Raw genomic sequence first — 14,744 nt, 5'->3', positions numbered from 1 at the left:
GCTTCGGCTTCACTATTTCTTTCCTCCATGCGTACAAAGGACCATAGAAGTATTAAACTCTATGCTAAGGACAGGTAAAGTTATGCACAGCGTTATTTTGTAGTTCCTTAATTGTTATTATGGTCTCACGTTAGGTAGTTTTGTCGGTTTTGTTGTATGCTCGTGCGGATTTTTTTACAGTGAACATGGCAGCGCCCACGAGCGCATCGTTGCGCTCATATCTTGAATGTCTGATAACTGTTCCACAAAACAGCAGTAAAGTTGCGAATGCTGTTTGATTTGTGGTGTAGTAATCTAATAGGCGCTGCACGCTGGACAATCCTGCTGGGATTATGGACGAGGCAGGTAAGCTTGATGGGGTATTAAGTCCCGTTACTTACGTGAATTGTCTGTAAGAACGTGCTGTAGCAGCTTTCTCTTTATTTAGAGAGAAATCCATCGCCTCCGCCGGAGCTTGTCGAAGCGGAGAAAACCTTAGAGGCTGACAAAATTGGCGAAACTGTGTTCAGCAGGCACTGGGTCTTTCAGTGTCTCCTCAAAGCGATCAAAGTGAGTTCTGCATTCAGAGCAGCGTTGCCGCTGCGCACTGGACTCTACTTTACTGCCTGAATATCGTCGGGGTTTCGCTGGTTTCGCTGTGCACTGTGTGTTCCCCTGCCAGCGTCATGTGCCGTTGTTACCATTTGCAAACGGTAGGTGGTCGAAAATGAGAGCTCCTCAGGAGAAAGTGAGGAACTGCCACCTGATGGAGTTGTGGAGTTGGACAAGGAGGTCGAGGAGGAACTATGCACCCTTTGGGACATGGCGGCAAATTCTGTAAGTATTCAGTTGTATGCATCTTGCATGTAGCGTTCAGCATCATCTCATCAGCGGTTAAATAACTTTTTTTGCGCGCCTTACGTCCTACGGGCTGCTCCACCCTAATTCACTAGTTATTAAAGTATTCATGCAAGTGCAAGTTTGTGGGCTAGTTGCATTGTCATTTGTGCATTTCAAAGTTTTGCTTTGGTATGCATCTTCCCCCACTTTAGCCGAATGAGCGCACACTTTTAGTGGTCCGTACCACACGCAATGACAGCCTGTTCGGCTGTCCACACAGCGAAAGAAGACAAGCTAAAGTTAGGGCAGGGGTACAGTAAGCGTCACCAATTGTTCCCTACCCTGACAAGCAATGCACTCGGTGGGAGCAGTCTGTCTTAATTTTTACCCAACTGGCTGAAGCGCTGCTGCATTCTGACGGGTCAGAGTTGCTGTTAATTATTAATCACTATTAGCAATTGCAGATGGCCAGGCATAACTGTAGCCATAACTACGCGTGGTCGAAATGTTAGCCAAAGCAAGCACCATGTCTGGATGAAACCTTAACCAAAGCAAGATATAGTAATTAATAATTGACAGTGACTCTGGCTAGTCAGTGAGCGGCTGCAGTTTGCCCGTTTAGGGAGAAATTAGTGCAGATTACCCTCACTGGGAGTTGTGAAGCGAGCGCATGACACAAGGGGTGCCAGGGTAGGAGGACATGACAGGCTGTTAGCAGTACAAAGTATTTGATATGTACTTTGCCTGTATTTCGGCACGCTTGAAAGAGTCGCAGGGGGTCAAAGACGGATCACTACTTGCAGAAAATTTTACATATTTTGTCTTATTTGTAATAATTTATAAATATGTATTATTAATATGTATAGGTGTATAGATAGATACACACATAATACTGATTAATATGTATTAATGTGTATTATCTGTATTAATTACCTACACAGGCATGTTTCAGCTGAAGGTACCTGTAGTTCCTATTAAAAAATAGAAACAAGATGCAGGGATTAGATTTAAATGACTGATAATTTCTTGAGCTTAGCAGTTAAACGTGGCACCTTGTTTATTCTTCTGTTTTTTACATTTTCTTTTTGCAGGATGTTGCACATTTCCTCCATGAGTTTAAGGCCTTTGAAATTTTTCTCCAAATCATTGCAACATCGAGATCACCTCGTTTGGTGGTGAGAACCTTTGCCTTTGTTGCCAGTTTCTTTTCACTGTCTTTTAAATCCCATTCGTCTCTTGAATAAGAATATGCTAAGCATCGAAAAAAATACAATATTTTTCTTCCTTCTTCAGTGGAGAGGGTTATTTAAAGAGCAGCAATTGAATGTATGAGCTTAGCGAAATGCCTGCTCTTTTTGACATGTAGTTGGCCTACTGGCTGACCATTTTTCTTGTCTGCGCTCTTAAATATTTCGCAGTAGGGGTTGATGAGTGTGTGGATAATTTAAAATCTTTTTTTTTATATGCAAATTCCGCTGTGATAGAATTGTTATACCCCGTCAAAAAAAACTTGTAATGAGGGCGCAGTTTCGCAACTATAGCAATAGCAAGCTTTGTGTACTTCGAACTCAATAGTAATTTCTGTAATGCTAGCAATAATACAGAAATTGTAGAAACTCCCAAGTGAGAATCGTTGGATAAAGGTTGAGGGCCCTTGCTATACACCAAACCTTTTAGAGTCAGCCCCACTACAATACACAAATGCATTGCTGGGTTATTTCAGGGGCAATATCAGAAGACTTCTATCAAAAATGGTGGCCAAAGGGCCTTTTATTGGGCCTCCTCGATTTACCAGTCCTGGACGGTCCGCGGGCAGTCAGAGGACTGCCCTCGGACCGGAAGCCCCATAGGAATACATGGGAAAAACGAGCGCCGGATCGCGTCTTGGGCAGTCCGCGAGGAGGCCCATTATATGCCTTGATACGACCCTATCGATCCCTGTTGAGTGCTGTGCACTGAGCTTCCTCAAATTCGGCTTCACTACTATACACAAATGCATTGTTGTGGAGACATCTTCTAGTCTCATACGAAAGCATGCAGGCCCTAGTGCCATTTATAATGGCATGAGGCAAAGTTGTATCACATGAAGTGTTACAGACAGACGGATGGGCTTCCTTGCTGAGCCCACATAGCAATACTTGAGCATTCAGAAACGTGGCAAGAGCATGTGTTTCCCCACTTGAGTGTCGTTTTGTGCTGTGTAAAAGCAGAGCATGCATGAAATCCTTTGGGGCTGCTACAAACGCAACCCATAGAAGCCCATTATTTTCCCTCCGCTGCCTTTGTGGCGAGAATTTTGCAGGGGTAGTATCTTGGGGCCTTGTTTTGCTTTGCAGGAAATCATAATTGGCATCCTGGGAAATATGGCCGTATTTCCGGACCTGAGCCTGGCCCTCTCGCATGATGAGGGCATCCTGTAAGTAGAGGCTTGCACCCCACTTTGCGTTTCTTCTTTTTCCTTTGCTGGTGTTCTTAGAAGTGTGAGTGTTTCTTCTGCAGGCAGATTGCAATGCAGCTCCTTGGGGGAACAGACTCACCTACACTCATCCAAGTGCTGAGGTAATGCTTCTACAACCTGCAGTAATGCGTCAGCTCTAGTTCCTTTTTGCACTCACCGCTGTTTTCAGTCCATGCATTCCGTATAGCAGCATTGTTTTTTACACGAAAGTAAAAGAAAACCTTTTGTGTTCTAACAAGGCAATACTTGTATCTATGTCGTAGGCCCTCAACAAAACTGATCCCATGTGAATTTCCAGCACTAATTTCTTTCTAGGCAGCTAGAGTGACAGGCACAAACTAGAGCACCATAATGTGGCCAAAGCAGTGTTATGTACCAGAGAAGAGCATCACTGGTGACCTTTTGCATTTTTGCTGAAATTTTTTTAGGTCACCTTGTACTGCAACCTCATTTATGTGTCCTCTTTTTGTGTGCTCGTGTAGTACATGGCAGGCCTGGTAGTAACTATGCAAGTGCAGCAATAAAAGGCAAGAACAGCATTTAGGAAAACGAAAGACTGCTCTGCATGGCAGGTGCCAAAGAATGGGCTCAGTGCAACTCTGGCAGGCATCGTCATTTGCCTAAATCTTTATCCGGTTCAACGTACGACTAGTCTAGCCTGTAATCTGTTATAGCATATGTAAGTGATATTAGCAGCATGTATGCATTTTATGTTTCCAAGCTTCTCCCTTTTTTTGATTTTGCGGGAAACCGGAGGGAGCAGAAGTGTCTCCTTTTTTGTAATGGGGTGTCCCTCTTTACTGCAGGCTTTGCCAGACGTGCATGTCTAATGAGGAGTCGCTACCATTGTGGCTTGACGCCATTCGCTGCTGCGACAGCTGCCTCCCGAGCATAACGTTCATCTTGGAGAACTCAATGAATGGCACGTGTTTCTTTTTTTCCGTTATTATTTCTTTGATCACCATAGCAGGTTTGTTTTGTTCTGGTACTGCAAAGCTCCCAATCCAGAGCTGGAGCAATTGTGGAATCACAAAATGTTGTCCCCTTATGTAATGGGAACAAAGTGATGGCATAGGTCAGTAGGGCAAGTTTTGAATCAAACTAGGTGCATAAATCTGAGTTGTGTTCATTTTGAAAGTGTCCGTTTAGCGTCCATTTCACTCGTGATGGAGTTGCACTTGTGAGGCTTCTGACCAATGATAGCAACCAACGCCACGCCTCGCTTGTGCTGCGAAGCACCTGGTCGTCTGCTTTCAGCCAATCAGTGCACGCTCCAAAAGGACACTTAAATGGACATGAAATGAACAAACCTGAAGATTTCACCCACATCTGTTTGGGTTACCAGTAGCTTGCGGATTCAGATGACAAAATGCAGAGTCCTGGTTGCCCTGTAAACATCTGGTCTGACTAAATGTCCACCTGTTTAAAAGAAAAAAAGAAAATCCCGCAAACAGAGAAGCTAGTCAATTCTAGTGTAGCTGGGAGGTGTTTTTCAACAGTGAAGCAAATCGTAATTTTCCACGTCCGCAGTTAAAAATACCGAAAAAATTGCCGAGCCCACACATGCGTGTGGGCCTCGCAGCGACCGCTGGACAGTTAACAAAACCAAGAAAATGCCTAGCGCTCGTGTGTGCGTGCCTCGTGACGACCAACCAGCGCCCTTTGCGCACGTTCATCAAGCCAGGCATAGGCACGGGAATTGCCTAAAATTGCCCCCCCCCCCCCCCCCCTCTCCCCTCTCCTTCCCTCCCCCCCCCCCCCAAAAAAACAACTCCAGCGTTCGCCATAATCGTGGCAACACTTGCTCAGAATGAGAAAGACTTGTCATACTGATGCCCCTCCAAGGTGATGTCCAACGATTATCGCTTCCAAAAAATGAAAGAAGCTCACTCATAGCAACAATGATGGCGTAAAGGCCATTGCAGCACAAAGAAGAAGCGATTCAGTGCAGTCACGTACTTAAGCTGTTGTGATGGTCGTGAAGGTTGCATACAGCTTCGCTACCTTCAAGTCTTACGCGTTAGTGTGAGCTTCTTTCATTTTTTGTTGTACCAGAAAATTACCCCTAAAACCTGGCCAGGTAGGAGAAAAAGAAGGCAAGGGCGCTCGCTCCCTCATGTGATTGTGAGCTGGCCTGGAAATGCCTTTGTTGTAAGTAGACACCCCAGCCCCATGGTGAAGGGTGTTGGCCAATGCCCTGATGAGTGTATGTGATGTTCTTTCCCAATTTTGCTCAGAGGAACTGCTGAAGCTGAGCTTGCAGGTCCTTGACTGTGTGATGGACGAGGATCCCGGGCTTTGCGCCGCGAGTGTCAGCAAGAACTTTGTTGGGTCGCTCTTCACTGCTGCCACCTACCTCAGGTGAGCACAGTGTTCCAACTGGTTGTCGCTTACATATTCATCGACGGCCTATTTTTTGGACCTGACTGTGGTGATGCAAAATGTGGGAATAATCAAGAAGTTTGGAAATCGCTGATATGTTAATGATTGTTCCATCATGATTGTCCAAATTGTTAGGCTGACTGTTAATGAAGTGAAGCGTTCAGTGATATTGGCCAAGCATGTCAAGGTACACTTTCTTGGTTTATTTCCAACTTCACATGCAGCTCACTAGACAAGTATGACTCTCTGGATGCATTCTGGCACCTTCTACATGTCATGGACGTTGAAACAGATGCCAAAGCCTTCCTGGGTAGGTGCTTAATTTTCTGGTAATTTTCTAGAAACATTTTGTGCTGTTCTGCTAAGTAGCCAGGGTAAAGCATTTAAGTGCTTCATCTACGTTGGAGACAGAAGAAAGGGAAAGCTACTTTTGGAGCAAGTGGAGTACCTATAAAAGGTGTGATAAATTTTGTGGCATGGTATTGGCTATGACCATGAGACCATGTGCTCTTTCCATCAAGTTCTGAGCAAGCATGTCTTTGCTCTTTAACTGACGCATGCGTACGAGGCTAGTCATGGTCAAGATAGCTTCAGGTCAACCTCTGAAGTTCACTGCAGTATAGTGTGCTCTGATGAGGCTTTTCCAGACCAGCACAACTCCAAGTTCAAAGCGTTCATTTGAAAAGGAGTGCTAGTTTAATTAAATCTCCCTCCTTGTCCGCCATCCTTCAAGCTCCATCATTCTGGTAGAATTAACCCACTAGATCATGGTTTCTCAAAGTGGGTTCCGCGGAACCTAGGGGTTCCGCAGGCCCCTTCTCAGGGTTCCGCGAGCCACTGATAAATTTTCCCTGGTTCCGCAGTCGCAAAGTCTTATATGGTGAACTTGAGGTGCGATCGATCTAAGGAACCTCCATTACTCACGCCCAAGTGTCAGTAAGCACATCTCGGCGCATAACAGAAACGCGCGAGCTGCGCAATAAATCTCGCCAGCAGCTTGTAGCCAGCCAGACTCCGAAAACGGGCCACGTGGTTGAACTATTGCACTTGAATGTCGGTCTTATATTACTCCCATGCGCATTACTCCTGTTTGGAGATAGGTGCTGCTAGCGTACGCTTTCGCGTAAAGTCGACGGGAGCAAAAAAACGATACCCTTGCTTGCTTTTGAATTTATTGCAGGTTAATGTAGCATGAACGGAATGAAAAATGGCGGGAGGGGGGGGGGTTCCTTGGCACTTAACGGAACTTAGCAGGGTTCCCTGGGACCAACATGTTTGAGAACCCCTGCACTAGATGCTTTCACATTGGTTGGTCACTTTTTTGTGTACCAGAGTGAGGTTCCACAGTAAGTATTTTTTTTGTTTGTTTGAGCATGGTCTTGAATGGCCCACTAAGCACATGACCGTGCCTTAATTAAGGCCCATTAAGAGCCATACAAAACGTTCCTTTCTGGCTGTGAGCTAAAAGTTAAACTACTACTCGTAATCATCATCCTCAGCTTACGTAGGTCCACTGCAGGACGAAAGCCTCTCCCACTGACCTCCAACTGCTCCGGTCCTGCGCTGCTCGAGTCCACAGTTTAACTCTGAAGTTCCGTATTTAATCCCTCCATCGTGTTATTGGCCTTCCCCTTCTTCTGGACCCATCTCTTGGCGTCCACTCTGTTACCCTAATTTTCCAAGGTATGTCGGTTCGTCTCACTGCATGGCCAGCCCAGGTCCATTTTTTCTTTGTTTGAACTATGACATCATCAACCCTGGTTTGTTGCCTGATCCAGGTAGCTCATTTCCTGTCCCTGAGTGTTACTCCTAACATTATTCATTCCACGGCCCATTGAGCCGACCTAAGTTTGCACTCCAGTTGTTTAGTAAGGTGCCGAGTTTCAGTTCTGTCTGTCATCACTGGCAGTATGTGGTGGTTCTATATTTTTATTTTCAGTGACAGAGGTGGCTTACTTTTCATTATTTGGAAGTGCTGGCCGAGTGCTCCCCAACCCATACCTATTCTTCTCTCGTGGTTTGGTTCATTACTAAATATCTGTCCAAGGTAGTTATATATTCTTTTACTTGTGGCATTTTGTTTCATAAGCTGAAGAGGACGTTTTTGGCATGCTTATTCCTCATTACTTTAGATTTACTCATATTTATTTTTAGCCCCACGGCCGTGCTTTCTGACTGTAGTTCCTCAAGCATTGTTTGCATGTGTTCTGCAGTCTCATTCAGCATGACTATCGTCCGCAAACCTCAAATGGCTCAAGTATTCCTCGTTTATCCTTAATTCTATGTTTTCCCAGTCAAGCTTTCTAAATACCCCCTCCAGACATGCTGTGAATAGTTTTGGAGAGATGGTATCTCCCTGTCTCACTTTCTTTCTTATCGGATATTTATCACTTCGCTTGCGGGGGGTTATCCTGCCCGTGCATTCCTTAAGGTGCTTTTCGGATGCATTCGGATAAAGCTGCAGTGACAAGAAAAACTCTGCAACTTTCCCCTAAAAAAGGGGTGGCTAGAAATAAGTTGAGATAACGCTCTGAAAACGTGTATGCAGATTGTGGTTCATATTGAAAATGAGCCAAATGCATTTGCCCAATGGAAGTTTGCTTTCAGACTGGTTTCATAGGTGTTTTCGGTAGTTTTTTTTTTTTTTTTTTTTTTTTTCTGTTTCCGATCTAGCCTGTTATGAATTTAGACGGCGATTTCAACATCGGCGAAAGATCTGTCCCCAGGTGTCAACCACAAATTAAACGGAAGAAGTGAACGAAATGAAAAAGATGTGAAACAATGATTTCATTTCGTCTTCCCCATTCTAACCAAATACCTCTGGTTGTATTTATTTGGTTTTTACTCCAATATTTACCATTTTAGTACAATCCCTGGCAAATCCCCCCCCCCCCGTTCTGAAAGTCCGAACCACTTCATCAAGGTGAAGAATAAGTTATGAGCAGCGTTCTTGTGAAGTGTTTTGGGAAATAATGGCAAAGCAATGGATAGCTTGCTTGCTTCGCTAATGCCTTGATTTGTTGCCAAGATAATTATCTTAGGGATGAACTTGAAAAGAGCAGCCAATGGTGCCAAGATGACTCACCTTCTCTCCTAGTATAGTTCTACTGTTCTTGACACCCTGTTGCATGTGTCTAATGCATTTTCCACCAAAACTCAATCGCACAATGCTTGAAAGTCAGTTTAAACAAAGTTTTCATAAGAATGCAGCATCAACTTGAGTGTTTCAATTCAATATGAGCCAAATAGAAACTGATCACCCCGATCTTGCTCAAATTCACCGCATAATTTTTAATTACTTGTGGCCATAAACTTCCACTTGCTGACATGTAATATATACTATATAATTATGCTTGTTTCTCAAATTTGCTTTAGGTGTATCTGGCTCATTTCGAAAGAAAAAAAAAAACGCCTCATATATCTTCTACAAGTCTTATGTAGGTTTCCTCTATTCCCTGGTCTTTTAGTACTTCTAGCACGGCTGCAGTGAGTATGGAATTGTACACCTTCTCATAATCTATAAATGCCATGCAAAGGGGTTTAGTGTGCTCAGTGGATTTTTCTGTCACTTGATTGACGACATGGGTGTAATCCACGGTAGAGTACCCTTTCCTAAACCCAGCCTGCTCCCTGGGTTGTTGGGAATCCAGGCTGTAACATATGCAACTAACTATAACTTTGGTAAAAAGCTTGTAAAAAACTGAAATTAGGCTGATGGCTCTGTAATTATTGAGGTCCGTAGGATTTCCCTTCTGATGAATCAGAATAATGTTGGCGTTTTCACAGGCTGTGGGCACTTTTTGAGTCTTCAAGCATTCCGAAAATAGTACAGCAAGCTTTTACAGTACAATATCTCCTCCCTCCTTCAAAAGATCCACGGTTATGCCATTGTCACCTGCAGCTTTTCCTCTTTTCATGTCCTTGAGAGTCTTTCCTACTTCCTCTATAGTAACTAGTGGGACGTCGCAAGTTAAGTTTGTGCTCTCAGTAGTTTCCTCTGATCTAATGTCGCTGACATACAGTCTGGTGTAGAATCGTTCTGATACCTTTATTATCTTGTCCAAGTTGTGTGTAGTGCTACCCTGCTCGTCTCTGAGTGCGTAGATCCTGTCATTGCGAATGGCTAGCTTTCTCTCAGTTGCTTCCAAGCTTCCCCCTATCTGCAGCGTTTCCTCGATCACTGCCATGTTATATGCGCAAATGTCGTTTGTTTTACTTCTGTTAATCAGTTTCGAAAGCTCAGCTAATTCAATCCAGTTCACTGTACTTCACACTTTCATATCGTTACATTTGGCAATTAGTTCCTTTGTTTTCGTAGTTACTTTTCCAGTTTTTTCCCTGCATGTTGCTTTTCCCACGGTTGCCACTGATTCACTGAGTGCCGGTGTTAGTTCGCCATTTAGCCTGTCTACACTGATCTCGTTCTGCTTGTTCAGAAGCGTGAATTTGTTTTAAAGAGTTATTTTTAACTCTTGCGATCCGGCTCTGACTGACTACATGCGGGATTTCTTAGTTTTCATTAGTTTTTTCCTTTCTGTTTTGAGAATTCAACCTTAGCTTGCATCTAACCATCCTATGATTGCTGCTCCGAATCTTACTTAGGACTTCTGCATCTTGCACAATACCTGGGTTGTCACTTAAAATGAAATCATTTTCATTTTTCATTGTACCATCGGGGCTTTTTCATGTCCATTTCCTATTCTTTTGTTTGTAGAAGAACATGTTCATCAACATCAGGTTATTTCTCTCTGCAAATCCTACCAGTGTATCTCCTCGAGTGTTGCGATTGCCTATTCTGAAGTTCCCCACTGACCTTTCTCCCATTTGCTTCTTACCGACGTTTGAGTTAGTCTCCCATCACAATCATCCTCCCATTACAATCATCCCATCCTGAGCAGCCTGGATGTTTACTGTCAGCGGGGGAGACAGCCAGAGCTCCCAGGAGGTGATGGAGGCGAGGGATGGGTCAAGAGATGGCGGGGTGCAGTCCCAATAAGAATGAGGGATGGATGGGTAGGAAGAACAGGTGGGACAGGAAGGATGGCCAGGGCGCCGATAGATGCGGTGAAGAATGTGATGGGAGGGGAGTGAGGAGGTTTGAGCCTGTCGAATGAGGCACGCAGCCTCACGAGTTAGACGGGAACTGGGGGGTGGGTACAGGGTGCGTGATAGGCGTTGTGCGTGTAATTGGTAACGGCGGGAAGCGCGGTGTTGAGTACGAACCGTCGGCGGGTGGTACAAGGTTGGCCAGGACATGGGCGGACCCGGGAAAGGTACTCGGAGGTCCACTGTAGCACAGAATATGCTTGCTAGTGAGCTCCATAAACCCTTGTCCTGCCCTTCTAAGTTTGCTTAACCCTATAATATCCCACCTAATGTCTGAGAGCTCCTCTAGTAGTACAGTCAAACTTCCCTCTCTAGAAACAATGCGTGCATTGAATGTTGCCCGGGTCTGTTTTCAAAGGTGGCCCATCTGGACCCAGAGATTCTTAGCATCCTCTGCTGTATCGCTGTTCTGACCGCTGCCATTGACGGGGGCTCTGCAGCTGCTGGGGACTGAAAACCAAGACTGAGACTTAGGCTGAGGGAGACTGAGGGCCACCTTTCAAGTTCAACTGCCATTAAAAAAAAAAAAAACATCTCGAAGCAGTGAATTTAAATAAAAAAATTCAGGTGCATTTAAAATGACCCTCCGTAATAAGACGTGAATTTTGCGTGGTCAAATTTGTGATCTGTTGCACGTGGCAAGAAGCGACCGTTCTTACATTGGCTGTCTCCCTTGGTAGTGCCACGGTGCGAGCAGCTGGAGTCCCTGCTGGCAGACTGGCTGCTGGGGCAGGAGGCAGCGCCCCTGCCACCGAGGCACTGCTGGCGGCCCCTCGGCTCTGCTGTGACCCTGGTCACGAGCCTTCGCCAAGCCAAGGGCACACAGGACATACGTGAGTGCGCACTTGGCCACTCATTTTCCTGCACTTGCTGGGGGCGGGACCGTGCGATTTTAGTAAACCTTGGGCTGCGTGAATTTTTAGCATCCAGAATGTATAATCAGTGCACTTTGAACGGGAGCGTTTAAGATCAGTGCAGTTGGTACGGTTGTTGTCTAACAGCATCACAGATTAGTGCTACACAGTCGCAAATCAGGTGTATTTGTTCTGTTGTTGACTGGTCGCGTTCAAGCTCTTTCCAAGCAGGCAAACATAATTGACACGCAATCTTTGATTACGCAACTGTGCATATGCATGTACAAGGAAGAACGTCAAAAAAATATAATAGGGCAGCAAGTGCCAAGTGTAAGTAAAAAAGTGGTTTTGTCAGATTAGTCGTTATATTTGTTCAAGTGTTTTATTTCTAATGGGCTGGAACAAGCACAGAAAAAGAGGGCATAAGCACTTGTCTGTACTTTATGCCTAAATTCGTTCCAGCCAGCTAGAAATCACATTGCTCTGTCATTATAAGCCAGTGCGAAGTCTTTGTGGAAGTCATTCAACGTCTTCTTAACATCCTGTAGCTCCTATTGCTCAGTGCATGTAACATATTGCCTTTTTTAATTGGTCTTTTTTATGTGCCTGCTCAGAGCAGTTCTGTGCAGCTCCATGTTTTATTTGCCCATAGAATGTCTGTGGCAGGAGCAGTTTTGTGCTGCCCAGGAACTGCTCAAAGCTGCTGTGGGCAGGCAAATAAGAGAGACAAACTTTTTTGGTGACCAGTTTCGTCAATCATAGCTAAACAGAGCATGGGAGCAGCAGCTGGAAGGCTTTACTGCACTGCCCAGGAGCGCGTGCAGTACCCAATACTATGTGCGTTTGATCTGCCCCCGCTGCCGTGTGTGTAATTTCCCCTCTGCAGGTGTTTTGGACGCCTGTAACAGTTCTTGCCACTCCACGCAGGGTAGTGCCTTTAATTAAGTGTGATAGGCTGAAGGTGTGGTCACAGGAAAGCCGGTCGCTGCTGACGGTAGTGTTGATGCTGATGGTGCTGATGGAGCAACTTAAGGTTAAGGGAAAGCGAAACGCAGCTATAATGAAGCATAGAACTCTGTGGGGGTATAACAAATATGAAGTAGTAAGAGGAATGTGGAAAGGAGTAATGGTTCCGGGTCTCACGTTTGCAAACGCTGTACTCTGCTTAAAATCAGACGTTCTATCAGGCCTTGAAGTAAACCAGAGAACGGTAGGACGTTTGGCCTTAGGCGCGCATGGAAAAACAACTAACGAAGCAGTTCAGGGAGATATGGGCTGGGCGTCGTTTGAAGTTAGAGAAGCTCAGAGTAAAATATGCTTTGAGATGAGGTTGAGGGCAATGGATCAACGAAGGTGGGCAGCTAAGGTTTTTAGGTACCTATACCTGAAAAGCGTGGACACGCAGTGGTTAAGAAAGACTAGAAGGCTAACGATGAAATACGGAAAGAACAGTGGGGAATCCAAAACAGCCAAGTTAACCAAAAAAGAGGCAAGGCAGATTGAAACGAATAAATGGAGGGAAAAAATGGAAGCTAAAACGTCGTTAGAGATGTACAGGGCTGAGAAGATGAACATTAGAAAGGAAAATTTCTACGATAATTCCCAGGGCAGTGCTTTGCTTTTTGAGGCTAGAGCAGGTTGCCTGCGAACTAAGAGTTTTGTGGGGAAGTATTCACAAAATGATAGGGTATGCGTGATGCGTGGTCTGCGGAAAAGAAACAGAAACTATGCGGCACATAGGGTGAGGGTATCCATCCAAATCTACATGAAGGGAATATTGGGCTTTCAGAAGCCCTAGGATTTAACGGTATCAGAGAGGAAGTTAACTTCAAGGCTGTCAAGGGGACGAAAAGAAGATTAGAATGCTGGTGGACGAAAAGCAGGGAGGGGAATATTGCCTAGGACAGTTACCACTTGTAACAGAGAAAAGAAAGTATTTCGGGCCTAATAAGCGTTAGTGCCTGCCCTAAGCAGCGCTAGTATTAAACCAAGAGTGTAAAACATGGTTGTATTAGTCCTTTTTGGGAAGATGACATGTCATCACTCCGCATCAAAGGGGAAACCAATAGGAATCATCATCATCATCATCATCATCAGTGTGCTAGTGCCACTATGGGGCCCATTGCTGCTCTTTGGGCCTGCAGAGCGGCGATTGAACACATCGGATGGGGCGGCATGTCCCCAAAGCATGCGCTTTGGTTCTCGTCGGCTCTCCCAGCTGGTGCAGCAATGCGATCCGGCCGAATTTCTGTGCTCCCATCACATCTGAGTGGACCTGTTTCTTAATGAGTGAAAGCATGCCAAATGTAGCTGCGCCTTGTTCGTGTTTCATGCCTTTTAAACTTTTTCAGATGACGGTCTTTATGAAAGGCTGAAAGAAATGCACTCTGCACTACAGCTGCGGTTCCAAGAGGCACAGTCACCTAGTCATGCCAACTTTCAACGGCGGGAAAGCATCGACGACACATTCCACCTGCTTCGCAGTGCTCTTGAACAAGCTTTAAACTTCAGCACAGATGATTGTACAGGATGAAAATAAAGCTTGTCACTACACAGAAACGGAATTGAGTGGCAATTTTGTTTATTTCATACGCAGTGTATTGAGGGCCGGCCGACGGTGCTGCAAGCGTCTGCTCCAGTGCAATACAACGGTGTTACAAGTTCAAGATGAGTGCCTTTTTTTTTTTTTTTTTTTTTTTTTTTGCGAGAGTTTGCCTTACGGCATAACAGTCATATATACAACATTACATTGGTTTCACGCAGAAACGTCAACAGAGACCGGTACTGAGGCCCCCATATCCACCGCTGTAGATCAGGGGGTCTCCCAGGATGGAGTCCTGTGCCCCGGAGGTGTTGCAGGCGAGAGGTTTGAAGGGCAGGGCAGGTCCATAGAAGGTGGCTCGTGTCGGCTTCAGACGCAGGGACCGTACAAAAGGGACAGGTGTCCGCAAACGGTGCGTGATAGCGGGCAGGCCAAGCGTGGGTCACTGCTGGGGATAATGCCACCCCAACTCGAAGCCTCCGCAACAGGACCTCCTCCCAGCGGGTGTGCAAGAACAGAACTTGCGCAGCACAGGCTATGCCACGTCCATGTGCTTTTTTTTTTTTTTGTACTCCCATCTTTT

The 14,744-nt window shown here is 45.3% G+C and overlaps 1 protein-coding gene across 1 annotated transcript; it reads left to right on the top strand.

Moving 5' to 3' along the window:
• The first annotated feature begins 154 nt into the window (after positions 1–154).
• On the top strand, positions 155–14,183 carry LOC144174044 (protein saal1). Its single transcript, XM_077702456.1, has 11 exons — positions 155–345; positions 428–549; positions 697–816; positions 1,911–1,994; positions 3,156–3,235; positions 3,319–3,378; positions 4,084–4,199; positions 5,515–5,638; positions 5,884–5,969; positions 11,446–11,598; positions 13,971–14,183. The coding sequence occupies exons 1-11, from the start codon at positions 333–335 to the stop codon at positions 14,150–14,152; spliced, it is 1,140 nt and encodes a 379-aa protein (XP_077558582.1). The 5' UTR covers positions 155–332; the 3' UTR covers positions 14,153–14,183.
• Positions 14,184–14,744: the final 561 nt, after the last annotated feature.

Source organism: Haemaphysalis longicornis, unplaced genomic scaffold (genome assembly GCF_048455015.1).
Source record: "Haemaphysalis longicornis isolate Haplotype H1 unplaced genomic scaffold, Haemaphysalis longicornis Haplotype H1 scaffold_3, whole genome shotgun sequence".
NCBI lineage: Eukaryota > Metazoa > Arthropoda > Arachnida > Ixodida > Ixodidae > Haemaphysalis > Haemaphysalis longicornis.
The sequence above is the reverse complement of the archived record's forward strand: the minus strand, read 5'-3'. Positions and strand labels throughout refer to the sequence as shown.

Bases quoted from the DNA above. Each gene is read 5' to 3' on its own strand.
- LOC144174044 (XM_077702456.1), top strand. The intron at 5,970-11,445 runs GTAGGTGCTTAA...CTCCCTTGGTAG, and splicing joins AGATGCCAAAGCCTTCCTGG to TGCCACGGTGCGAGCAGCTG. The intron at 11,599-13,970 runs GTGAGTGCGCAC...AAACTTTTTCAG, and splicing joins CAAGGGCACACAGGACATAC to ATGACGGTCTTTATGAAAGG.